A 26,545-nucleotide genomic window follows, 5' to 3' on the forward strand; every position below is an offset into this window, starting at 1 on the left:
CGTCTGGAGTAAACTGCCAATGTTTGCTTTATTTTGAAAGTTTCGAGGACACATCCTGCTTTTCTTTGACTCTAACTTGAGCCTTTCTTGGTCATTAACTGCTTTGCGGGCTCAATACAGCACCAAATCATTTTACCAGAGTTTGGTTAAAGTTTATTAATATTTTTCGGGGGCATAGGAGGAAATGGCGGCCGTCCTGCTGCAGATTCTGGAGCGGACGGAGTTGAGCAAACTCCCGAAGGGTGCCCAGAACAAACTGGAGAAGTTTGTAACCGAGCTACAAAATGCTAACGAGGCGCTCAAGACGCAGCATGAGCGGTTCAAAGCAGACAGTGGTGAGAAGCAACAACCATCAATTAGTGTGCTAGTTAGCATGTAAGCTAATATAGAAACGTCATATCAAACTCCAATATATAGCCAATTTATTTTGGGTTAAATTTAGCTAAAATATCAGTATGTGTGCTTCACTGTGCTTACGACAGCCTGCCAAGATTAGCTACACAGTAACGTTGGGTTCGGGTTAGGCTAGGCTAGGCTAGGCTAACTTTGGCGGAAGAGAGTTATACCAACAGTTTAGAAACACATGTTAACAAAGCTACTGTATGTTTATATTTAATGTCGACGTGGAGAATAATTCCCAAATATCTGTAACTTATATTTGCTCTTTAATTTATTACAAGCAGACAACAACATTAAGGTTACTAATTCAGAGTTTCAGTAAAGGTTTACATTACATCACCCTTCCTTTGCAAATTGTCTTTTGTTGTCAGCATAAAAACGTTATTACATTGTCGTTTTGATCATTAATGTTGGAACCTCTATCTACTTGTATATGAGAGCTGAACACCTATTGAATTTGTATCAGTGAAATATGTTGAATCAAATGGATATCATCTATTGCACACTGTTTCCAGTTGACCTAAGTAGCCATGTCTGATAAATTGCATATATGCTGCTGTTATAAACTGTGTTAAAAAACACTAGATAGATAGATAGATAAATTACTAGATAGATAGTCACATGTGCATTTTATACCCATATATTACTGTTGAATGTTCTCTGCACCTACAGAGCAGCAGTACTTTGACCTGGAGAAGAGGCTGGCGGAGAGTCAGGAACACAGTCTGTCTGCCACTAGAGACCTACAGACTATCAAGGAGGAAAATAAGAAACTCAGTGAGTTTTCACACACATAATAATTTACGTTCACACACGGTCCCCTCTTATGTCTGCTTCTTCATCATCTAGTAATGTCTCCTTTTTTTCCCTCTGGGCCTCAGTCTGAGCACTGTGTGAGTTTCTTAATGCTTCTCTTGTACAGATGAAGAGCTGAGTACTCTGAAGGGAATAGAAGGAGAGACCAATGAAGTTAAAGCACCACAACAGGTAGATATCACTCATGTAGCATAAACTGTTTAAATTAAAGATGATAATAAAATGACATCAGTGCCTGGATAAGATTAATGGGATTTGAGGTTGTGATTGAGACCAGTGTGTCATATTCATCTAACATAGTTCTTAAACAAATTGAGAAGATTCTAAGGACTAAGGGACCTTTTTTTAGTATGTTTTGGCTCATATAAATGCAATTAGGGCCAATTAAATTATCATAATTATTTTATCTGTATAGCCTACTTCAAACAACCACCTATGTCTAATTTTCCACTCATTATGGATAGTAGAGCTTAAGTCTGGATGTGTGTCTGCAGCAAACAAAGACCAAGTATGAGATTGAGGCAGAGAAGAGAGAACTGGCAAGGCTACTAGAGAAGAGAATGCAGGAGGTGGAGAACCTTACTGGTGAGCTGCAGGATAAAGTTCTCTGAACATTTTTTTTTTTCTTAAAAATTTGATTATAGAGGTAAAACGTTTCTCTTTTTCTTTTTGTCTATTGCGTTTGTCTGCAGAGGATGTGAAACGCCTCAACGAGAAGCTGACAGAAACCAACAAAATCAAGACAGAGCTGCAGTTAAAGCTGGATGATTTACTGTCCTCTGAGGTTACCATAAAGGTACACACCAGATTACCGGAGTCCACCACAGACCAGTATTAATTAATGCTATTGTATTTCCAATAAATGCTAGAAAACTCTTTAAGTTTACCTGGTACCTGGTGTGTTGTAGCACCGGGAGAAGCGTATGGAGCAGGAGAAAGAGTTACTTGAAAAGAAGATTGAGTGGTTAACTGTGGAACTGAAGACCAAAACTGATGAACTGCTGAACACCAACAGAGACAAAGGCAATGAGATACTAGAGCTGCAGGGAAGTCTGAAGAACAGCCAGGAGCAGGTAACATGCAAACAATGCAATTATTGAGTAAAAACGCATGAACTGAGCAGATTTTGGAAAGAAAGAAAGTAAAATACTCAAATATACCAATGGAATCCTAATTGATTTCTGTCTCCGATTATACAGATTTATGTTTCTTTAAAAATGTGAGAGGGTGCTACTGCAGCTACTATGTGGCAAAATTCTCTGTCTGTTTTCTTCAGGTCATTGTTGTGCTGAAAATGTACCAGCACCCAGTCTCAGGTCTCTCTAGATCATATTTTCTTCAAACCTTTCTATGTATGTAGCTGCTTTCATGCTTCGCTCATCTCCCTCCTCCATAGCATAGGAGGGGGGAGTTTGACAGGGTTGAAAAGGGCTTGACAGAAGTCCAAGTGGGCTTCGATATTCCTTTTACTACTTTATTGCAGAGGGACTCTCTGCAGAAAGAGCCTTGGTTCATTTTACTGTTAAGACCCTTCTTGCCTGGTTAAGGCCAACTCTAAAAGTTAGAACTACTCCTTGTGGTTTGAAACTGAAACTTTGTCCTGGGAAAGCAATAGGAGGTGTCCTTTTATAGACTTTGGTTTAAACACAACACAAAATGAACCACTGTCTGCTACACATCCTTGCATGAAAATTGTTTATAAAAAATAAACATTTTAGTAATTTTGAGAATACACACAATATCACAATAGTTAAATGTATCAGTACTTAGCCCCCCCCCCCCCCCCCCCCCACCCAACCACCACGCACAGGGTAATAATTTGGGTGTGCCTTTTTTTTGCCAGCAGTAACTGCAGCAGCTCCTGATAACATTTAAATGAACAGAAAAACTTGTTAATAAATAATGAAAGCTCCTAAAAATCAGTCTGTTCTTTGCTGGTAGAGCTTTAGCCGTACAACCAGGGAAAGCAGGCACAGTCGAATCCATCCGGGCTGCAACACATGATGAAATCAATTCACTTTGAACTGTTAAATCGTAAGCAAAGGGACTGTGAGGCATGTGATCCTGTCCACAGTGCTGATGTCTTTTGTAATGACTTAACAACTTGGCTTCTCTCTTCAACAGGTCACCAGACTGGAAGGCCAGCTCAGTTCTCTGAAGGAAGTGAGTGAAAGCCAGAGTAAAAGAGCTGAAGACCTCAATAACAAACTGAAACAGGTAATGGAAGTGTTACAGTGTTGTCCTAAGACTAGTTTAGAGAAATCAGAGTTGGTTTGAGTAGCTTATGTATATATTGCTTACCTCATACAATATCTACAGTCCAAAAGGAATCAGTGATTATGATTTATAAAATATGAAACATTTTACCAGACTTTTTATTTATTTATTTATTTATTTATTTTTTATTTGTGCGTGTATGTCAGTAATGTAGGTAATGATGTCTGTTGTATATGTGATCTGCTTGTTTCTCTCCAGGCTAAAGACGAACAGACTGCCATGGAAGAGAAATATCGCAATGAGCTCAACGCTCATGTCAAGTTGTCTTCGCTCTACAAGGTAACAATCACTGCTGTTCTCTAAAATAACTGAGAACTTAAACTTTAAGTTAAATGATGCATGGTCTTTATATGGTAATGTTGTGTTATTACTTGCATGTGGTCAGTATGTGATGTATTTGTTCTTCCTGCAGGGGGCAGCAACAGACATGGAAAACAAGAACCAAGAACTGAACAGAGCAGTGGAGGAGCTCAGCAAGCTGGTCAAAGACATTGGGGAAAGTAAGACTTGGGTTTCATAAAACAGTTACGGTGTGATTCCTGTCTGCCATTATGTTGTTGGTACTTCAGTTTGAACACACTGAATTTCCACATGGCCATAGTTTGACTGTGAGACTATGGGCTTGACAGAATGGGTTCCAACTTCACCATTGCAAATAATTGCAAAAGGACCACGTAAAGGAAACAAATATATACTTTGGCCTTTTTTGTGTGTGAAGTGTAGCTTTTATCCACTAAGTATCATTAATGGTCGTATGATTGATGTCATTGTCTTTGCAGCTAATAAGACTCTTGAGAAGAAGTTGTCTGAAGAAGAAGAACTAAAGATGCGTCTTGAGGCAGATCTTAGAGAGAAAGTAAAAAAAATGGAGAAAGAGCTGGAAAATGCTACAACAAAGGCTGCTGGCAAGCACTGCTGTAAGAACACACAAACACACATCATACAGTGCCATAAAAAAGTATGTAAAACATTTGGAATTACAAGGAGAATGAGTAACTTTTGACTTTTTGTCTCTGTGGGAGGGGGGCCTCTTTGATACTTCAATTTGTATTGCGCCTGTCCCAGGGATTATTTAGCATGTGTGGAAGCACACTTCTGCCACCTTTATTTACAGTGGTGTTGATCTCTGCATGAATTTGTCATAAAATGTGATCTGATCTTCTAAGTCAAAAGTATTAACAAATATAATGTGCCTAAAATAATAACAAAAAATAAATTCTGATCTTTTTTTACGTTTTTGTTAAGAACAACTATAAAAACCTCACAGTGTGAATGGAAAAAACCCTTTGAATAATGACCTAAAAAAAAAGCTAATTGAAGTTCACTTGGGACTGTGGCTCAATCAGTAATTAATTTCATTAATGCAGAAAACCATAAAATTCCAAGTTCACATACCATTCTTGTTTCTGTGTGAATCTGGTTTTGCTCCAGGCACCCCCTCTCTGACCGAAGAGGAGTTGGACTCCATGTGTCCATCAGCGGCTGCCATTGCTGCTATCGTCAAGCCAGGCATGAAGTTCTTTGACGTGAGTGCACGGCCGTAATATACTGTTACAACGATATGGTTGAATGCTTGATATCATGATATTTTTATTAATCTTGTCAACACTTTGATATAAATCACTGCATTTCAAATGTTGCAAAGACATACTGAATAATCAAATTGATAGTTAATGAACAACGGGGAAAAAGTAACAAAATAACACATTCATATAAATGCAATTTTGTGAAACAGCAGCACATTAACTGCACCTCTCATCTTTGAATGTGTCCCAGGAAGAATAAACAGATTAGCCCGGTTATGTACCAAAAGCATGACAATCATTCTACATGTGCAGTGGGTTTTTGGAAAAGCTGGGTGTGTAAAGTGCTCGAGTAGTTCTTTGAGCTTCAGAAAGCATTACCTCCCGACTAGAGACTGTCTTGGAGAGCTAGAACTATGGTGCTGGAACTAAAGGGATTGAGTTCCCAAAACTGTAGGGAAACAACATTTATGAAATGCAGCTCGTAGCCTTGAAATGGCCTGATAGAAGCAGCTTGTGTCAGGCTGCAATGAAAATAAAGCGTCCAGATGAATTTGTCTTTCAGTCCAGATTCAGGCAACAGTGCACCTATTGAGTCAGAGGTTTTACATTAAAGCCAGGAAAGGTAACAGCACAGTAAAAGAGGCAGGGAAAATAACGGTAAACCAGTAGTCATGGATGTAAACAGAACTGGAAAAAACAAATGTTTTAACACATTTGTTAGATCACTAATATCTGATAACAGTGCAGGGCACCTTCAACTCCTAAGGTTTGGTGGTAAGTCTGTATTCTCTCTGCAGTCCTTTTTTCTTGAGCCATCTGTTTTTATATTGAAAAGTGTTAACACCTCCTCTGGTTTTGTCTTTAGCTGTTCAATGCGTACGCAGAGTGTCAGACACAGCTCCAGCTTGAGAAACAGGAGACCAGAAGAGTGAGCAGAGTGCTGGATGAGATCGTTCAGGAGGTTGAGGCTAAAGCTCCTGTGCTGAAGCGCCAGAGGGAGGAGTATGAGAGCATGCAGAGATCCATGGCCTCATTGTGCAACAAGCTGGAACAGGCTCGAACGGTGTGTGATAAGATGACGTTCTCTTTGCATCTCTGTAAATCAAAGTAGTGTATTTTATAAAACATTGATTCACTTTGTAATTCCACATAACATGTTAAGTTGCATAACGCTTATGTGTTATTTGCTGCTTTATATGTAGGAGATCTACAGTTTGCAGAAAGAGAAAGAAGAGGCCAAGCAGCACTGTGATGCACTGGAGAGAGACAAACTGAGGACAGAGAGACAGCTAGAAGACACGTCTGCGCAGGTACACACCAATACACTAAGGCAAATGACTGATAAGTTCATTGTATAGCAGTGATAAAAAAGAGTAAAGGGAGATCTCTGTTGAATGGTTCCATTGCTTTAATTCCTTAATGTGACCTGGGCCAGGTGCGTGCTCTCCTGGTGGAGCTGGAGGAAGCTCGAGGTAACCAGGTGACCAAGGATAATACCAGCTCTGCCGACATTTCCAGCACCTCTGAGGTCATCAGCCCACGACAGCTGTCTTTCCGCAGCGTAGATGAGCTACAGAGGCAGAACCAAAGCTTGCTAGGAAGACTGAGGGAGATGGAAGAGGAAAAGGATCGACAGCAGAGCCTCGTAAGATCTGCACGGTAGGAAGTGCTGTTGGCTTAACCAGCCTTCATTATACAGTACAGCATTGCTGCACTGGTTTTTGACTTTGTTTCTAATACAAATTTTGACATCATTCATTTCAGTGAACCTATAATTAATGCAAAATATCATTCTTTCTTCTTGTTGTACATATTATAAATTATAGCTCCTGCACCTAAGGATTTCTGTCATTTGTGTTATACGGCTGGGTTTGGAATTATTCAAATGGTCACTATTATTTCAGTTCCTCAAATTGAGTCCTCTTTTACAAAACCTGGGAACAACACTGTGGAGCTATATAACATCTTTCTTACTCTTTCTGTTTCCAAGTGCACCTACTGTGGGTGGTGAAGCAGGGCACTAACAGTTGTATGAAATGGGTTTTCAACATTAACTCTGTCTGTGTGCTTCCTTTCAGAGTATCAGAGTTGGAGGCCAGTATGGATAAACTTCAGAAGGAGGTGGCAGAGCTAAGGGAGCAGAGGAACCAACACAAACAGGTGGCTGACTCCAATGCCAGACAGAGAGACATGTACAAGGCCCTGCTGACGCAGAGCACTGGCTTCAGCCTGCCTCCTCAAGGTGACACAAACCTACGTTGTGGCATTTTTGGCGAGGATCATGTGGTATGGTCTTAACAGAGTGAGGTGACATTTTCATGTGTGTCTGCAGGTCTAGATAGTCCATCTCAGCCTGCTCATGTTTGTCCCTCAGTCCCTGCTACCCGCTCTACTCTGCAAAGAGCTGCCGCCTCAGAGTCAGCACAAACTGTTCATGCTAAAGCTGCTCTAAAACAGGTACGTGCCAGTATGCACACACAAACACCTAAAGCCACAGCTCTAGAACCAACCAGATCTTTAAAATAAGCAGCTGTTTGGATTTAAACATCTCTTTGCACTTCCAGATCAACGATGCCTTCACACTGTATAAGAAGGAGAAGGCAGAGAACGACAGGCTGCTGAATGAAACCAACGACAGGCTGCAGAGGCAGCTGTCTGAACTCCGCTCCAGCCACACCAAGCTGACCACTCAACTGGAGTTTAGCAACAAGAGGTGTGTTCAGATGCCTCATAGAACCTTTTTTCAGGAATGTATTTTTTTTATCCTTTTGTGTGGCACCATCAAATGTATAAATAAATAAATGCTTTTTTTTTTTATGAAAGAGGAATATTCTTAAGAAAACAGAGTTTACTCAAGTTGAGTTGCCCCATATTGCAGCTCCTAATTGTAAACAGTGTATGCTTTGTATTTTGTGTGCCTCTGTCAGGTATGAGATGCTCCAGGATAATGTATCAGCCTACCGCAGAGAGATCTCTGCCCTTCAGGACAGGAACCAAAAAATGGCTACAACGGCCCAACGTCAAGAGCACATCATACACACAATGACCCAGGACCTGCGACAGGCTAATGAGAAAGTGGCACTGAATGAGGTTAGCAACAGGATGAGAACATAATGTACACCACCTGGATTTATCTAGGCAAATAGGAAAAAGTCTCCTATTGGATAATTACTTATTACATGAATGATTATTTTCCAGCTGGCAATAAGTTATTTAACACTAACAATGCCGTGAGTAGCTTCTCATTTCTTAAACAACCATTTTGGAAGACTGTGGTGGGGGAAAAGATGTTAGTTAATTCATTAATTAGATAACTGGTGGCTTGATTGTGCAGTGATACAGTATCTAACAAAAAGTTTTGTTTTTTCACTCTAGGAACATTTTAGTCGCCATGAGATATTTAATCGGCCGTAGATCAATTGGTTGCTTAGTAATGTTTAAACTCAGAACAAACCCATGAAATTGTGTATAGACAGATAGAATCTGATAATTTTAAATATGATATGATAAGAAATAACTGCCAAAAATACATGTATTACAAATACTGATCTGCTTTCTTTCTGTTTTCTATTTTTATTTTATTTCCCCCTCTGTTTATGCAGGTGCGTATAGAGAACCTGACTAAAGAGAAAGACATGTTAAGACAAGCAGAGAGCCGACTCACTAGAGAGAAGGAAGCCATGCTAGCAGAGCAACGTAACCAGAACCTGCTACTCACCAACCTCAAGACAATACAGGTGCCTACTTTATACTTTAATTTAAACTGAGCAAATGCAACATCTCGGTTATTCCCCCCTCATTTCATCCAGTAAGTCAAACATTCTGTTTTATAGTTAGATCACAGCAAGCAAGTGTCTCGCTATAATGCAGTACTGTAATGTAATCAAATGACATGAAATCTCTCCATCTACATTACAAAGAGTGATTATTTGATTTTCTTTCATTGTTTTTGCCCTTTTATCATATTTTTCTAGTTGACTACAGAGCGTATAGAGACAGAGACCCGCCAGCAACTGAACAACAAGATCGAGCAACTAGAGGCCGACATGGCATCAATGAAGACCAGGCTGGAGCAGGAAGTAGCACAGAGACATGCCCTTGGACGCACTATGGATGTCTGTATACTGTAGTAAACACTTGCAAGATATTTGCATTTCTATATACACAAAGTCCTGTGGGAGAGTGCATGTAATTTTGTGTTGTTACTTCTCTTCAGGCTCAGCTATTGGAAGCGAAGAAGCAACTGGAGACCCAGAACACCTTACAGCAGAAGACCAGAGAACTGTTGCGTAGCTCTGAACAGCAGGTGGTGACATTGAAAGCCCAGCTGGCTTCAGCTTCTGCTTCTGCTACATCTTCTGCTTCATCCTCTGAGGCTGGTGCTACCTCCGGCAACACAGCCACCCCAGCTGGCAGAGCTGCATCCCTCAGAGCACCACTGAGAGGTAAAGAGCAGCTCTATGGAGTTTTGGTTTTCAGTTCTGATGCACATACTCAAACTCTTCTCATCCAGAAACATCATATCCATGTGTGAAGAACATTTTCGTTCATCATTATCTGCAGTACTGTGCTGTCTTTCTTTTTTAAATCTTTGTTGTTCATCTATGTCTCCACAGTACGGTCTCCAGGGCCAGCAGCATTACAGCAGACCAGCCAGTTGGAGCAGGAGCTTGCAGAGGTGAAAGGTCATCTGCGCACTGCTGAGGAGCAGAACAGTGAACTAGCAGAGCAGCTGAAGAATGCTAATGCATCTGTGGAGCAGTACAGAGCTGTGGTACTGACTCTTGAAGATAGTCTAAAGAAAGAAAAGGAGGTAAAACACTTTTTCCTCTTTTCTTTTGTCCATTGTTCAACCACACAGTGCTGCATATTTAGTTTCATCAGTCCACACAACATCTTCACAGTAGAGCTGTGGAGTGTAAAGGTTTGACAAACTTTCCTTTGTCATGGACAGAGATGTAAACCAACTGCAGTTATTCCTTTATCTTTTAACTGACCTTGTCTACTTCTTTAGTCTCGCTCCCCTCTGGAGGCCAAACTGAAGGAGGCAGAGGAGCTGCAGCAGCAGCTGGAGAAGAGGATTCTAGCGGTGGAGAAAGCAAAGCAGCAGGAGCAAGAAGAGAAGAGGAAGGCTGTAGACACAGTAGAGAAACGAGTAAGCCTGTTTACACAAACATGTGCAGACACACATTTTCTTTAATAACTGACCACCAAAACCCCCCAGAAATAATCAAATCTTTCATTTTAGATTTTGTTTGCAGTGTTCTGCTTGAACACGAAAATTTCTGTATGTACAATATGACTGGACTTATTGTCCCCACTGTTTTTGTTCAGGTGAGCGAGCTGCAACGCAGTCTTAAGGCCAGTCAGACCGAGCAGCAGGAGGCACTAGAGAGAGCTGCTGCTGCGGTTACACTGGAGCAGAAGGCCATACAGGACAGCCTGCTGCAGGTCCATTATTGCTTGTTTGTAGTTCTTTATTGATCTATGTTTAACTCTTATCTGACTGTTTCATTAACTGTGTCCCCCACTGTCCTCTTACAGACAAAGCTAGCTGGAGAGGCGCAGGCTAAGTACGAGCGGGAGCTAATGCTTCATGCTGCTGATGTGGAAGCCATGCAGGAGCTCAAGAAAAGATCTCATCAAGAGGCAGCACAAAAGAGGGAGTTAGAGGACCAACTGAACAAGATGTCCTCCCTCCTGCAGGAGAAAACGGTTGCCTGGAATACCCTGGAGAGACAGTTGAAGGTAGGACAGCTAGCCCAAGAGAAAGGAGATGGAAAGAGAGAGGGAACAAGACTCTTGTCTCAAGCTCTTTGTCCACTCTGCTTTGTACAGCTGTCTGTTAACTGTAGCCAGAAAATATATTTGCAAATACTTAGCAGCACTGGCATTTTCCTGCTTAAAATATTTTATTGCTACCAAAATTCTATTATTTAAGGTATTAAAATGATCCCAACACTCTTGACTTTTTTCTTCCTTTAGGAGGACCTGTCTAATCAGAGCCGTCGTTGTGAGGAGCTGGGAAAGCAGAATGCTCTCCTGCACCAGCAGATGGATGAAATGGCCATCAGGAATCGTCAGCAGCAGCAGCAGCAGCAGCAGCAGCAGCAGCAGCAGCAGCAGCAACTGGACCTGTCATTCAGTGAGGAAGGGAAAACCACTGAACAGATACTAGAAATACTCAGGTAATACTGCAGTTTCACGGGTGAGTATTACCAGATAACATTGTATTTAGTAGGGGAGAGGGTAAACTAAATCTTTATTCTCTGGATGAATCATTCACACATTTCATGTCTCTGAATTCCAGTGGGACTGATTATGTGTTCATGGTTTAGGTTTGTGCGGCGGGAAAAGCAGATTGCCATGGCTCAATGTGAGGCATCTGATGGAGAAGCACTTCGCTACAAACAGCGAGTGGAACACCAAGACAGAGAATTAAAGGAACTGCAGGAAGCTCTGAATGCTGAGAGGGAGAAGATGCAGGTAGGAAATGAAGGAACTGAGCGATGGGTCCCAAAGAGATCATTCCTGCATTTTGTTGCTTCATTCTTGTTACAGCACTTTTGTTTCACAACTTTTTAATTTTAAATTCTTTCCTTTTGTCCTGAGGCTTAGGTTTTAAAGGAAGTTAGACATTGTAGTTATTTCATAATGACTTTCGATGCCACAAAGAGCTGTGAGACTATATAATATGTATTTCTTGCAGTCGAGGTGCAGCAAACTGCAACTTGTAGAAAATAATGATGTGAACTTGAGGCTACAAATTACAAAAATGGCATAAGAAAATGTCACTAATTGTAATTTGTCTGTTTGTGTTATTCCCTTCTCTCAGGCGACAGCCAAGACTCTGGCCCAGCAGGAGGAACAACTGAAGAAAATGGAGAGTATCAGTGCTCTCCAAGAAACCAACAGAATACTGAAAATTGACAAAGATAAGCTGGAGCAGGAGCTGCAACAAGCTCAGGCAAAAGTAAGTGGGACTGCATACTGTGAATAATTCAGATTTGTAAAATGTTTCTGTTTAATATTAGAGACCGAGTCTGTGCTTTCTGCTTTTCATTGGCTGAACACACCTGATCCAGGTAATCAACAGTGGGTAGTGCAGGAATAGTTAGAAAACACCACACCACCTCTGCCAGCGAGTTCTCACTAGGACTTCAATTGCTTCTAATCAGGGTCATTTCTGTCTGTCAGGTGACAAAGCTTCAATCAGACATCAGTCCGCTGCATCACTCTTTGTCTCAGCTATCAGAGAAAAATGGCTCCCTACAGGCTGATAAGCGGATTCTGGAGGAAGACCTCAAACGCTGGAAGAACAAAGCTCAGGTAGCAGCTCCGAATGTGTGTGTATTGAGCAAACTGGACAATCTGTGGGCAAGAGTGTGGATGTCAGAATGTTTTTTCTTCATTATATATTTATCTGTTCTACAGTTTGCTCTGTAACTGCCTATGTATTTTAGTGTATTTAATACATATTAGTTTTTCATCACTGCTATGTTTGTTTCACCCAAACTTGACTGTGTGTACTTCTACAGCAACTGCTTAACCAACAGAAAGATGGTAATGCAGAGGAGAAACAGAAACTGACCAGTGAGAGAGAAGCACAGCAGAAACGCATCACACAGCTAGTTGAAGAGATGGCCAAGCTGAAGACAGAACTGGCAAGGTAAAGACACACACACACACACACACACATTTTTGTAAGCACCATATCAGCTTGACAGGATTTCTTAAAATGTTGCACAAGTCTGTTCCTGGACTCAAGGTTGAACTAATTAGATTTTTGTGGTCAAAGGTCACTATGACCTCATGTATGTTACATTCTCATCAATACTACATTTTACAGAAATACATGTAAATTACAACAATTGTGTAGAAGTTCTACTTTGCCCAAACATTCCACTATGTTGAGTGTGTTTTTGATGTTCGCACCTTAGCTGTTTATGTGTCATGAACAAATTACCTTGTGTGTGGTGGTTAGTTTGTATTTGTTGAAACAAAATAGCTGCTGTCTTCAACATCCCTCTTTTCAAAGCTTAATTTTCATCCTGTGTTTTGAATATTTCTGTAATCTTAATATAGGCAATATCTAGAGATTCTAATTGATAAATGTCACAATTGTGTGTACATTTGCCAAGTTAGTCATTGTTCTTTTTTATCGCGAGGTGGTGTGTTTTTTTTTTTTTTTTTGTTTGTTTGTTTTGGGTTTTTTTTGGTGCATCTTCTTAGCACAGGGGTCACTAACAGGCGGACCGCGGTACGGACCGGGAGCTACAGACCAAACCGAACGTTTTGATTCCAAATCTAGTGGGACACCTTAATTTTAATCAGCTATTGCGATCTTTACGGTAGTTATTTATTTAAACAAAGATAGTGATAACAGAGAGGAGAGACACAGACGACAGAGAGGAGAGAGACAGACGACGGAGAGGAGAGAGACAGACGACGGAGAGGAGAGAGACAGACGACGGAGAGGAGAGAGACAGACGACGGAGAGGAGAGAGACAGACGACGGAGAGGAGAGAGACACAGACGACAGAGACGGAGAGGAGAGAGACACAGACGACAGAGACGGAGAGGAGAGAGACACAGACGACAGAGAGGAGAGAGAGACAGACGACAGAGAGGAGAGAGAGACAGACGACAGAGACGGAGAGGAGAGAGACAGACGACAGAGACGGAGAGGAGAGAGACACAGACGACAGAGACGGAGAGGAGAGAGACACAGACGACTGAGACTGAGAGGAGAGAGACACAGACGACTGAGACTGAGAGGAGAGAGACACAGACGACTGAGACTGAGAGGAGAGAGACACAGACGACAGAGACGGAGAGGAGAGAGACACAGACGACAGAGACTGAGAGAGAGAGACAGACGACAGAGAGGAGAGAGACACAGACGACGGATAGGAGAAAGTTGGTAAAAGGACGACGAGACTGAAAAAGGAAGAGATAAATATAAAAATGTCCAAAAAGATAAAGCGGACAGTGATAATCGAGTTTTTAATCCAGAATAGACAGACTCCTTTCTGTCCTGTGTGTCTGATATGTTCAGAAACTGTGGCTCTTGTTAAAAGAGCCAATGTCAAACGGCATCATGAGACAAAACACAAATCACATTTCAATTTATCCATTTAGTAATTTATTCATTTATCAGACGCTTTTATCCAAAGCGACTTACAAGTGAGGAACAAGGCAAAAAATCTAAGGAGAAAAAAAATCAAAGCAAAGTGCTATCAAAAAAGTGTTTCTGTTTCAAGAGATGTAAGTACAAGAGAGTAGAAAAGTTTTTTTTTAGTGCAAAGGAAGATGCGGAAGAGTACTGTTTTCAGCAGTTTTTTAAATATTAAAGTGAGGTGGCTGAGTGTGCAGAGTTCTGCAGCTCATTCCACCATCGTGGGATCACTGAGTTGAACAGTTTTTACTTGGTGTCGACTGTGTGGTGCTGGTACCACCGGACGTCATTCACCGGTTAAGCGCAGTGGACGGGAGAGGATGTAGACCTGAATGATTGAACTGAGATAAGATGGAGCTGTGGAGTTGACCACTCTGTAGGCAAGAGACAGAGCTTTGAACTTGATCCTTGCAGCCACAGGAAGCCAATGCAAAGATCTGAAGAGCGGTGTGACATGAGACCTTTTTGGTTGATGGTTTGGTCGTGGATGCCAGTAACCCCATCAGCAGTGGATTGCAGTAGTCAAGACGAGATAAGATCAACGCCTGTACAATGAGTTGGGTCGTGTACTCCTTCAGGTAGGGTCTGATCTTTCTGATATTGTGGAGGGCAAATCTACACGACCTAGAGACTGTGGCAATGTGTTCCATGAAGGCGAAACAGTTGAGTCATCTGGCGGAAAGGACAGGAAGAGCTGTGTGTCTTCCGCATAGCAGTGATAAGAAAAGCCATGAGAATGGATGATAGAGCCTAGAGAAGATCACAGAAAGTTGCTGGTCTCAGAGCCCACTATGACCAGTCCACCAGGATCTTGAGCCACATGCTCAGTTCAATGTTATAACAATAAATTGGCAAAAGGTTTTTGAATTGTACTGAATTAATTTGATTTAACAGTCAAGTATTGATTACATGCATGCTACTTAATAATATATTGCAGTAAATAGTTAGACATTATAATGTTCTTGACCTTTGCTTCCAAAAATGTGGGTAACTGGACCTCTTTAAATTTTAGTTGAATACCCCTGTCATAGCAGATTCATTTAGTTCATTAACTAGTTTCTTCCACGAAATCATGTTATATGTCAGAGACGGGTTGTGCAACAGGTCAAGCAGCAAAATGAACACTTAAGGCTTTCGGGCTGTGGAGGACACTGTTTTAGTGATCAGAAGCTACAGTTTGCAACTCCACAGGTCTTTAACAAGACTTTGCATTATTGAGGAATTTAGGTATGTGGCACATTATTAGAGAAGGAGCAAGCATGCAAGGCCTGAGTTTACAATGAGAAATAAGTGGAGGATTGTGGTAAACCAGGTGGACACATGAAGCTTTTATGTATCCAAAAATCTAACCTAACTGAGATTATTATTGTGTGTGTATCAGATCAAATTCCAGCAATAACGCTGCTCAGACTCAGCTGCAAGCTCTGAAAGATTCTGTGGCCCGTCTGACATCAGAAAGAGACACTCTGAAGAAAGACCTGGAAGCAAAAAACAACGACATCCTGGAGAAGAATAAGACTATCACACAGGTCAAGAAGATTGGACGGCGCTATAAGACCCAATACGAGGAGCTCAAAGTCCAGCATGACAAGGTGGGAATGGGATTTGGTTTAGCAGCAGACAGTCAGATGCGTATGGCTGAAAACTGAAATAGTGAATCTTTGTGTGTTTTTTTGTGTTGCAGATGGTCGTAGAAACGTCAGCTAAAGCAGGAAGTGAAGCAAATCCAAGTCAGGAACTGCAGCGGGAGCTGACTAAAGCCCAGGAGGAGCTCAAGAAGACCCGAGAGGAGCTAAACAAGCTAAAACAAGAGGTTCAAAATAAACAAGAAGAAGTGAGCAGGACAATGTATTGATCACCATGGTTTTATGTGAACAGCATTGTGTTCTAAATCGTAACCGTAAATGCTGTTAGAAAAGAGGAAATCTCCCTTTATGCCATTTAAGAGTGTAAAAAAAATTAAGTCATCAGATTTGTATGATATGGGTTTTTGTCAGTTGTTGTACAAAACTGGTTCTAGGCTAATTTGTAGCTTTAGCAACAAAAGACAGCTGCTGCTAAAATCTACACCTACAAACTGTGCAGAAATGGAAAAAGAAAACATGTTGGTGATTTGGCTTCACTCTCATATGTTTCTCCTTTTACCTGACAAGCTTATCCATGTGGTCCGGCCCAGATTTTATTTGAACTGATTAAAAACAATGTGACATAAAAAAAACCAACACAGTTGTTGGTATCACTAAGTAATGTCCTATGTAACAATATAAAGCTGTGTCAATCAGGACGAGGTGCTTGAAGATATACATATATAACTCTTGTTATAACTTGTTCTTTAATGGTTAAGCCAGTCCCTGTGAAGGTGTCTGAAATTTGCTTTGTGTCACCAGACCCAAAAGTCCCAGCAGGAGTTGGAGGGGGCCCAGAAGGAAACCCAGCAGACCAAGGAAAAGTTGCAGGAAGTCCAAAACCAGCTGACTCAGGTGCTGTAGCACATTCAAGTTAATCTAAGCTACAACTAAGGATGTAGACTTGGTAGCGCTCTTCCGACATGGGGCAATATAAGGTTGCTGCCTTCAACAGTGTGTTAAAGCAACTGCTTTCTGTCAGACATTGATTACTTCAACGTTAATTATGTTAATGTTTCAGACAGAGACAGCCATGGTATGTGCATGATATTTGTTATGTCATAATTGCTACATTATTTTAGTTTCAGTTTTTTTATGTACATCAGCTTATGCATAAAGATTCAGACATCTAAAAGTGGCCAGTGAGGGCTGCAATCAGTACTTCCTTTTTCACCTCTTTGTTTTTTTGCAGGTCCAGGCCCAGTTATCCCAGTCGCAAGCTCAACTGCAGCAGAATCAGAACCAGCTGACCCAGACTCAGAAAGAGCTTCAACAAGCCAAGACCCACACCCAGCAGGTAAGTAGCACTGGCAGGAACAAAACATCAGATGGAGATTTTTACTAACCAAAGGTAGTTTACCTGACAACACTCCCAATAATCAATTCACCACATTTATAAATTACAGGTACAGAACCAGCTAAAATTGGCTCAGTCTCAAGCTCAGGCCCGTCAGAATCAGATTCAACAGATCCAGCGGGAGCTCCAGCAGTCTAAAGAAGTCCACCAGCAGAATGTCACCAGTCAAAAAGAGCTTCAACAGAGCCACAACCAGGAAGTCAGCAATCTCAAGATTGCTCTGAGCCAAGCAGAGAGCAAAGTAAGAACAATTCTATGTCTGTTATTAATCCTGAGCATGTAATTTGACACCTTTTTATCGTGAGTAAAGAAGTGCAACAGCACACTGTTTTTTCAGAGTTGGCACCATTTTGGTTATTTAATCTTTGAGATTGTCTTTGCTTGCTTGTCCCTCTCTGCTCCTCACAGTGGTTTGAAGTAGGTGGGATGTCATTCAGAATGTGGTGACCAGTTGTTGGCTTGTTTGAATAGTATTAATCAATTTAAACTGCACCCACACAGACACAATGAAGCAGAGTTTGACTGTTATACAACATGAATGTAAAGATTTGTTGTGCTTTATACTTCTTTATTTCTTAGGAAAATGTAAATTTATAGATAATTTTAATATCAAGCTTTGAGGGTTTTTGGTGTAATTTTGAAATAGAAAACCAATGTACCCATGAATATTTTTGATCTTTCAAATTCTTGCTGTTGTATAGGAATTTTGGGAATTTTTTTGCACAGTATTGAAATTAATATAGCTGTGTTTGCCTCCAAACAGGTGACTGAGCTCCAAGGACAGCTAGACAGCCTGCAGAAGGTTGGAAAATCTTTCCACAGTGTTTAACATTACATGGAACATATAAGATTACATATTGTTTTTTAAATAATGGGAGAATACATTTGCAGGTTAATTTTAAATTTGTTTTCCTTCATTCTTCCCATCTTTTCCCATCCCTCTATCTGCCTCTCATTCTCTATTATTATTTCATTTTCCCCCTTTGTTCACATCACCTGTCTCATGCTCTTACTAACACGTGTCTACTGCACGTGATTGTTGCTGTGTCACAGACTGCTGCAGAGCATGAGGCATGCAACAAGCATCTACAGGAGAAGCTAACTGAAGCTAACCAGGCTAACGAAGCTAGTCAAGCAACACAGGCCAAGGGTTCCCAGTCCAGTGATGCTAACACTGCTGGTGATGTTAACCACGCACTACAAGAGGAGCTAGCAAAACTCAAACACGAGGTATTTAAACATTTCCTGATTGACTGGTATAATTTGAGTTATGAATAAAATAAAGGAACACTTTGAAAACACACTTTGAAGAAAAATCAAGCTGGATATTTATACTCATATGGACTGGGTGGTTTGATGGAAATTAAAAGTATCCACCTACAGAGGGATGAATTCAAAGATACTCTGAAAATCAAAGTGGAAAATTTATGCAGCAGGTCAGTCCATTTTACTGAAATTTCATTCCATCAACTTAAAATGGTACTCAGTACTTTGTTTGGCCCCCATGTGCTTGTATGTATTCCTGACAATGTCGGGACATGCTCCTAATGAGGCCACAGATGATGCCCAGGGGTATCTCCTCCCAGATCTTTGTCCAAGGCATCACTGAGCTCCTGGACAGCCTGAGGTGCAATCTGGCAGCATTGGATGGTCCAAAACATAATGTCTCATAGGTGTTCTATAGGATTTAGGTCAGGCGATTGTGGGGGTCAGTCAATGGTATCAATTCCTGCATCCACGAACTGCCGGCATACTCTCACCACATGAGACTGGGCAATGTTGTCACCAGGAGCAACCCAAGACCCACTGCACCAGTGTAGGGTCCAAGGATTTCATCCTGAAACCTAATGGAACTCAGGGTAAATGGTAAATGGTCTGCACTTATATAGCGCTTTTCTACCTAGCTGGTACTCAAAGCGCTTTACACTGCGTCGCATTCACCCATTCACACACACAAGCACACACATTCACACCTGCATCTTGAAGCTCCACGCATCCACGCATGTCCTGTGATTGGCAGTCAACTGCTCTACCTTATGAGCCACAGCCACCCCCAGGGTGCTGTTGTCTAGCCTGTAGAGGTCTGTGCGTCCCTCCATTGATATGCCTCCCTAGACCATCACTGACCCACCACCAAACCAGTCATGCTAAACGATGTAACAGGCAGCAGAACGTTCTCCATGCTTTCTCCTGACCTTTCATGTCTGTCACATGTGCTCAAGGTGAACCTGCTCTTATCTGTGAAAAGATGTTAGTGGCCTCCACCTGTAAAACCAATTCTGTTGTCGTGTTGTTAGGGGTGGCTGTGGCTCAATAGGTAGAACAATTGTCTGCCAATCATAGGATTGGTTGTCCCCGGTGAGTCAGATCACACACTCTGCCATCAGTGTGTGTGAGAATGGGTGAATGAGACGCAGTGCTTTGAGTGCCAGTTAGGTAGAAAAGAGCTATATAACTGCAGAGCATTTACCATATGTCCCTCTAGTTCACCTGTTGTTCATTTCATTAACACTAAAGCAGCTGAAACTGAGTAGATTAATATGCCAGATGTTTACCTCACTTCATGCTAAACTCAGATTAAAAACCTTTTTTGAGCAGTGTATGAATGGTCCTTGTATAAAACCCTGTCGCACTCACATTATTACGGGGATTACTGTTACTTTTTGTATCTTATTTTTTAATTGCAAGCAAGTAATTGAGTCTGTTAACCAAGGTGGTGTGGTCAAATACTTGGCTCAATAAAGGAAATTACCTACAGAGTTTTTCATTTTTTCACCAGTTTGATAGTAGCAGTTACATAATGTCATATTGTTTTCTTACAGCTGTCTGAAACTAAAAATAGAGAAGAACAGCTTAAACAGCAGATGGCTGACAAAGAGGAGAAGACCAAGAAGGCCTTCTTTGGAGCCAAGACCAAAATCAACCTTCTAAACAGTCAGTTCCACATGCATAGATATGCGCGCACACACACACACACACACACACACACACACAACTAAGCAAAGAAGCTGCTCTGTTACATTTTTTTTCAAAAAGGTTAATTTGAATTTAATTACATGCCTGAACATTTGCCTTACAGGTGCCAAAGAGCAGCTCACTCTAGAGATAGAAGAGATGAAACAGAGTAAGGAGGAACTGGAGGTGAGGATGAATGCACTCAAATCTCAGTATGAAGGTCGACTTCTTCGGTTGGACAGAGAACTGAGAGATCTAAGAGGTGTACAAACACACACTGACTCCAGAGACGAACCACAGGACCAGAGTGGAGTGAAGGTACATGCATTATGCTGGTTGTAGAGATTACTTTGATGCTACTGATCATTGTCTTATGCTTCAGCCATATCTCTGTTATCTCATTGCAATATTACAAACCTGTATCTGTATTTAGGTGGGTGATCAGCCCAAATCAACAGAGCAGAGACAGATATCTTTGAAGAGTTCATCCCAAGACAGAGGAAGGTAACTAATGGATACACATGCACCCATGCACAAACACCACATATGAATAACGGTTTTCCATGAAACGTTTTGATATTTTATACATTTTATATTATTATTTTTTTTCTTATCCCATAACTTGCACTGGCTAGAAACAAAAACAACTATAATAATAACTTCACTGTTTCTCATCAGTTCGAGCATGTCAGAACCTCCCACTGCTAACATCCGCCCTACACCAAGTACTCCATCTCCTAGCAACAAGCCAAGCCCCTCAACTGGTAGCAAGTCGACTCCTCGTGCTAGCATCCGACCTATGGTTACTCCAGCAACTGTCCCCATCCCAACACCTACAGCCACTGTTATGCCGACCACACAGACTGACAGCCAAGAGGGTGAGAGAAGTACGGTTCAACTTGGTAGTGTATAGTTGACTGAGTTACTTTTAAAGATACTGAATATATTAGTAAAGTTTAGATAGTAGTTTAGCTGGTAGTTAAATCACATGGCTGATGTGTCAGAGGCTAATAATAGATTTCTCTCTGCAGTGCTGATGAGTACGGGAGCTTCCGTACACTCTACCAGCTCCAGCCTGGTGAATGCACCCACCTCCATATCTCAGCCAACCAGTACACAGACCACCGCATTTGTCCAGCCCACCCAGCAACAGGCAGCCAGTCAGGATGCAGGACCCAGTTTGGAGGCAGAGAGACCATCTACATCATCCTCTCTGATTGGAACAGGTAAACATATCCACAACCCACTAGTAGATACTATCACACTGTCAAAACATTTAAATGGTTAACAGATTAATTGGCCCTTGGTCTCCCACACGCTGACTGCAAATTCTGAATGATGGTGAAGGTGCTCATACAAAAGCTGGGCTGGGCTGTTTTTGCTGTTTGGACTAGACATCAGCTTTACATTGAAATGTTTTATCCTCTTTGTGTGTGTGTGTGTGTGTGTGTGTGTGTGTGTGTGTGTGTGTGTGTGTGTGTGTGTGTGTGTGTGTGTGTGTGTGTGTGTGTGTGTGTGTGTGTGTGTGTGTGTGTGTGTGTGTGTGTGTGTGTGGTGATTAAAAGCAGGTTCAAAACGAGGCAGGGAGAATGAGGAGCAGGAGGAGAGCAGACAAGAGAGTTCACACACACCACCGACCACTAAAAAACTACGTCTAAAACCAACTATAGCACTACAGGTAATATCAGAATGTTCCTGATTCAGTGTTTTAATTAGTGTAACACCTGGTTCAGACAAACCTATGTCCTGTATAGGTTTCATATAGAGAGGTGTTAAACATTTTTTCTCTCAGCATAATTCTACCCTGAAACTTTTAATATTTTCCTCAGGGGGCTTTTTTTATGTTGTTACCGACTATCACTTTTTACTCTTGTAATAAGAGTTGCGTGACTTTATGCATTTCAGTTGGAGGGTGAAGAGGAGATGGAAGGAGAGCTGAGGGACGAGGAAGAACGACAGGATTCACCAGATGACAGTCAGGTCAGTTAGTAATGAAAGTAAGAGGATGAGTAAAATAAAGTTGTGATTTTTACAGTTTTTTTTTTTCCATAATGTGCACTACAGAAATCAATGAGTGCAAATTACTACTGCCTTAACACCATCCACTGGTTTTAGAGTGTATCTTTGCTGTGTTTAGTTTAGACACTCTTGGGTGTCTATGCTCAGCACAAAGACTAATACACCTTTTCATTACTTAAATGATCCTTCAACCATTCTGTCTATAAACTTTGGAAAACATTTTTACCAGAACAAAGGCTGGTTTCCTTATCACTGACACTGGAATCACACATGCAAGGGTTCTCTTCCTGTTTAGCATGACACGGGGAATGTTTCCAGGTTTCATTTTTTGGGACCTTTTTTTTTTTTTTTTTTTTTTAAAGATGACATGAGATGCTATTCATAGTTCCCATTGTGCACCCAGGCACTGCACACAGCCCGGATAGCATTTTAAATGCAGGTGTGTTGAAAGTCTTCAGGTTTCATTTTCTCCTTGTTGACTCTTTGGTTCAGAAGGGAGGATAATGGTCCTTGATCAATGTAGTTGGTAATTTACTAGTTTAAAATGCTTAATAATAAGTTTAAATTTGGGGTATAGGCGCTTCCAGAGGTGTTCCCTGTCTTAGCTGAAGACAGCCAGGACATTGACGAAGAAGGTGCATCCCAGTCGGTCCCCTGTGATCAGATGTCCTCTCAGGACTCCATAGTCCGAGACGTTATTGTGATCGACACAGACAGTGAGAGCCGTGAGAGCAAAGAGGGGGAGGGGAAGCAGGAGGATGAAGAGGAAGAGGAAGAAGAAGAAGAGGAAGAGGAAGAGGAGGTGCTACTCTTTTTATTAACCTGCTAAAGTGTTTTGAGCTGCCGCCTGGAGTAAATAATGTATCTGTTTCCACCTCAGTATAAGGAGGAAGAGGATGATGAAGATGAAGACGATGCTGGTGAAGGCGGAATAAGGGGAGGAGAGCAGAGTAATGAGGAAAGCGTGGAAGCAGAGAGAGAGGAGGACCCGTCAGGAACTACCAACACTGGGGAGAATGTGTCTGGAGCATCTTCAGACTCTCAGCGTCCCTCTGAGGCGTCACACAGCGGTGAGTTGTCCCCCCCGCCCCCACACATACACACCTGTAGTTTGTAGTTTGTGTCTCGTCATTCTGAAGCTTCTGAAAGCTCATATAGTGTCGCTCCTTTCTTTTAGGCAAAGGCAGCAGTAGCAGCACATCTGAGCCTGAGTCCACTAGAGAGCATTCACACCTGCCCCCAACTTCCATCTCCTCATCCTCTTTGGGACCCTCCCCCTCTTCTTCCCTTACACCCCGCCTTCCCCACCTCCGTCGACCCACACACCCCCTCCCACCACGGCTCTATATCCAACCTCCACCTCAAGAACTGGGCCCCCCTCACATACAGGTACACACACGTTGCATGTGTCATGTATCACAGTAAAATCATAGTTTAACTATTTGGAACAGTTCAATCAAGTTAATTGAGAGAAAAAAAGGATAAAAGAAAAAAAAAAACAGTTTTAGTCTAAGTCACTGCTTTGAAGATGCCGAAATGAGACTTGACCTTGAAATGAGAGTAGAATCCTCTGACAATGATGAGGTTTGTTTATTCATCAGAGACAGTCGTCCCAGTTGCGCAGACCATCAGTAGGACGCGGACTTCAGCTGACCCCCGGAATAGGCAGCACGGTAAAACACGGCTCAGTCGTGTTACTCAGATGTCTGTGAAATGCATTGTTGGTCTAAATTTGTTCACGTCTTACAAGCAAAATGTAAACAGTCAAGCTGAGAGTGTGTTTATGTGTTACAGCAACATTTTTTTGATGATGACGACAGAATGGTTCCTAGCACTCCCACTCTGGTTGTTCCACACCGCAATGATGGCTTCGCTGAGGCTATACAGTAAGACGTTTTAGTCAATTGATAAAGCATAGTAAAATACATGGAAATACACCCAGCACATTGAGTCTAGAATATCTAGAATATTCATTTTCTTAGCAGAAAAAGACAAGAAAAGAGGAACCAAAGATGTGAACATTTTGTGAACAGTCTTTTACATTATGCCTTGTAAGTTCACACAAGTATCTTGTACTTGTGAAGAACAATTTTCTCCTGATCAGTGATGCAGCACTCTTACATTTTTTTAATGCTTGAAAAGACTTATCAATGGCTTGATGAATGAAAAGAATGAAAATCTGTCCCTTGCATTTTAGAAAAAGTCTGAAGTTTGTTGTGTTTGTATGGACAGTCTGAACAATGCCAACTTGACTTGGAATGGTGTTGAGATTAATCCTGGATGGATGCTTCACCACACCTCATGTTACCTTTTATGTTTGTCTTTCATCTCCTCAGTTCTCCTCAGGTAGCAGGTCTGTCTACTAGGTTTAGGTTTGGGCCTCCAGAAGACCTTCTTGCTCAGACATCAGCCTCGCACTCTGACTTGGGGCAGCTGGCGTCTCAAGGAGGTACCACACACACAGACATACAGTAAACCTTGAGCTACAGTAATCTCAGCGGTTTTGTTTGACATTTAATTGTATATTGTAGGTCTTGGGATGTATGAGTCTCCCCTGTTTCTGGCTGCTCATGATGAAGATGGAGGAGGGAGGAGTGTCCCCACTACCCCTCTACAGGTGGCTGCACCAGGTAAGACACACACACACACACTCCTCTTTGAACTGTAAATGCTACATCACAGACCCTCACTTTCGGTCTCCGTCAGTGACAGTCTTCACAGAGTCTGTGCCCTCAGACAGTGGTGACAACATGGCCTCCCAGTCTGTTCCCATGGTAACTGCTTCCACTGGCATGGCTGCTGCTGCAGATGACGGAGATGAGGTCTTCATGGAGCAGGAAAGAGAGGGGTGAGCTACTTATGACCAGTCAGGTTAAAGCTGTCTGCACAAATTATTCAGATAATGTCATTCAGGGTTTCCATGTGTCCTGGAAAAGCTGAAATCCTTTAGACCATTTAGTCCGAAAGAAGCAAAGGTGTGGCAGTGAGAGTGTGGCTTGTGAAATTAAATGACTTGCACATCCTTCTCACAACAATTTAGTGGATTTGTAGTGAAACAATGTGTTGAATTGACATTGTTCAGAATTATAATGGTTTTTATGATGGACCCTCATGTGACCTTGTCTTTTCTGCAGCGCTGGTACTGAGTCTTCTCTGGAGAGCCATACAGACATGGAATCACAGCAGAGTGACGATGCATCACTACCATCTACCAGCCAAGATCCTGGTAATTTATTCTGTTCACTTGCTGTAAATTAAAAGCTTAATTTTCAGATGAACTCCACCAAATGATTATTGTCACTATGAATTTCTCTGCTGGCGTTATAAAGCCAAAAAACTTTGTCTTCATATACAGAGACAAAAAAGTGAAATGATAAAATGCAAACAGTCGGACCGGGACGAACAGGATAGTGTCAGACCCAAAGAAGATTAACATCTGCTCAACTCATTTTCCATCTCTCCGAACTGGGCCTAGACTTGTCTTCTCACCAATCACTTACATGCTGCACAGTTACGACATGGTTACTATGTCTGTGTTTGTCTCCTGTCCCCTCAACCCAGAAACGAATGGGAACTTTAGGCAACAACATCTGGCTTTGCTGTGTTGTTTTCATCATTTAAGTGAACTAGTTCAACTCCTTACTCTTACCCTGCCTTTGTCTTGTACTTTGTACCTCACTTGTAAGTTGCTTTGGATAAATCATCTGCTGAATGACTAAATGTAAATGTATTTCTTTCATCTGAAGTCTAAAATAGTAAAACCACATCCTGTTGAACAAACATCAGTGCCTATCTGGACAACTGGCCTTTCATTAGGAGACTCTCTTTTAAGTTTGACATCCTGTCTGTTCTGCGTCTCTGTTCCTAGACACCAGCAGTGTATCTCAGCGCCACATAGTGACCAGTCAGCCTCTGATCAGTAGCCTGTCAGGCAGAGGAGCCAAAGGAGGGAGGGGGGAGACCAGGACGCCACTCAGCCACAGAGGTAACAATGTAAAACTGTCCCTGCTAAGATGGTGTAGCCTCCACGTAATAATGTGACACTGACACGTACAATTACACAGTGACTCAGAGCGTATGATGAAGTTGATTTATTTGAGTGCGACAAGCAAAGCAGCATTACAGAAATAACTCGAATCATGTCATTGTTTCTTCTAAAAAGAAAAAGGAAATAAAAATGTTGTTTTCTAGGAACTTTTTCCCGAGGCGGAAGAGGAGGAGCCATGAGTAGAGGGGGCATCCCATAATGACAATGTCAGCAGGGGCAACACAGTCTTGTCCAAAAACAAAGGAAGAGACAACACTTAATTTCTGGATGGTTTTTTGTTTTTGTCCAATCAAATAAAATTTAGGCTAATGCACAGCAGAGATGATGACAGCTTCGTATGTGCGT

The 26,545-nt window shown here is 41.7% G+C and overlaps 1 protein-coding gene across 5 annotated transcripts; it reads left to right on the forward strand.

Moving 5' to 3' along the window:
* The first annotated feature begins 64 nt into the window (after nucleotides 1-64).
* tpra (translocated promoter region a, nuclear basket protein) lies at nucleotides 65-26,480 on the forward strand. Of its 5 annotated transcripts, none has more exons than XM_026373822.1 (55): nucleotides 65-335; nucleotides 1,072-1,176; nucleotides 1,322-1,386; nucleotides 1,710-1,800; nucleotides 1,908-2,011; nucleotides 2,124-2,288; nucleotides 3,340-3,432; nucleotides 3,691-3,771; nucleotides 3,905-3,992; nucleotides 4,272-4,409; nucleotides 4,924-5,018; nucleotides 5,884-6,081; nucleotides 6,221-6,328; nucleotides 6,454-6,677; nucleotides 7,097-7,260; nucleotides 7,351-7,475; nucleotides 7,583-7,731; nucleotides 7,946-8,108; nucleotides 8,621-8,755; nucleotides 8,993-9,133; nucleotides 9,235-9,463; nucleotides 9,635-9,831; nucleotides 10,033-10,173; nucleotides 10,353-10,469; nucleotides 10,563-10,766; nucleotides 11,004-11,206; nucleotides 11,357-11,504; nucleotides 11,854-11,991; nucleotides 12,216-12,347; nucleotides 12,557-12,687; nucleotides 15,578-15,788; nucleotides 15,881-16,030; nucleotides 16,584-16,676; nucleotides 17,014-17,118; nucleotides 17,228-17,419; nucleotides 17,942-17,980; nucleotides 18,232-18,408; nucleotides 20,001-20,112; nucleotides 20,258-20,451; nucleotides 20,567-20,637; nucleotides 20,812-21,020; nucleotides 21,165-21,359; nucleotides 21,699-21,811; nucleotides 22,039-22,113; nucleotides 22,730-22,954; nucleotides 23,033-23,222; nucleotides 23,330-23,541; nucleotides 23,754-23,825; nucleotides 23,947-24,038; nucleotides 24,489-24,601; nucleotides 24,684-24,782; nucleotides 24,859-25,000; nucleotides 25,287-25,378; nucleotides 26,021-26,137; nucleotides 26,344-26,480. In XM_026373822.1, the coding sequence occupies exons 1-55, from the start codon at nucleotides 185-187 to the stop codon at nucleotides 26,397-26,399; spliced, it is 7,569 nt and encodes a 2,522-aa protein (XP_026229607.1). In that variant the 5' UTR covers nucleotides 65-184; the 3' UTR covers nucleotides 26,400-26,480. The 5 variants fall into 5 exon arrangements, with proteins under 5 accessions (XP_026229607.1, XP_026229612.1, XP_026229608.1 ...); XM_026373827.1 differs by having other exon boundaries at nucleotides 24,889-25,000; XM_026373823.1 differs by having other exon boundaries at nucleotides 21,702-21,811.
* Nucleotides 26,481-26,545: the final 65 nt, after the last annotated feature.

The sequence above is a fragment of the Anabas testudineus genome, chromosome 17 (genome assembly GCF_900324465.2).
Source record: "Anabas testudineus chromosome 17, fAnaTes1.2, whole genome shotgun sequence".
NCBI lineage: Eukaryota > Metazoa > Chordata > Actinopteri > Anabantiformes > Anabantidae > Anabas > Anabas testudineus.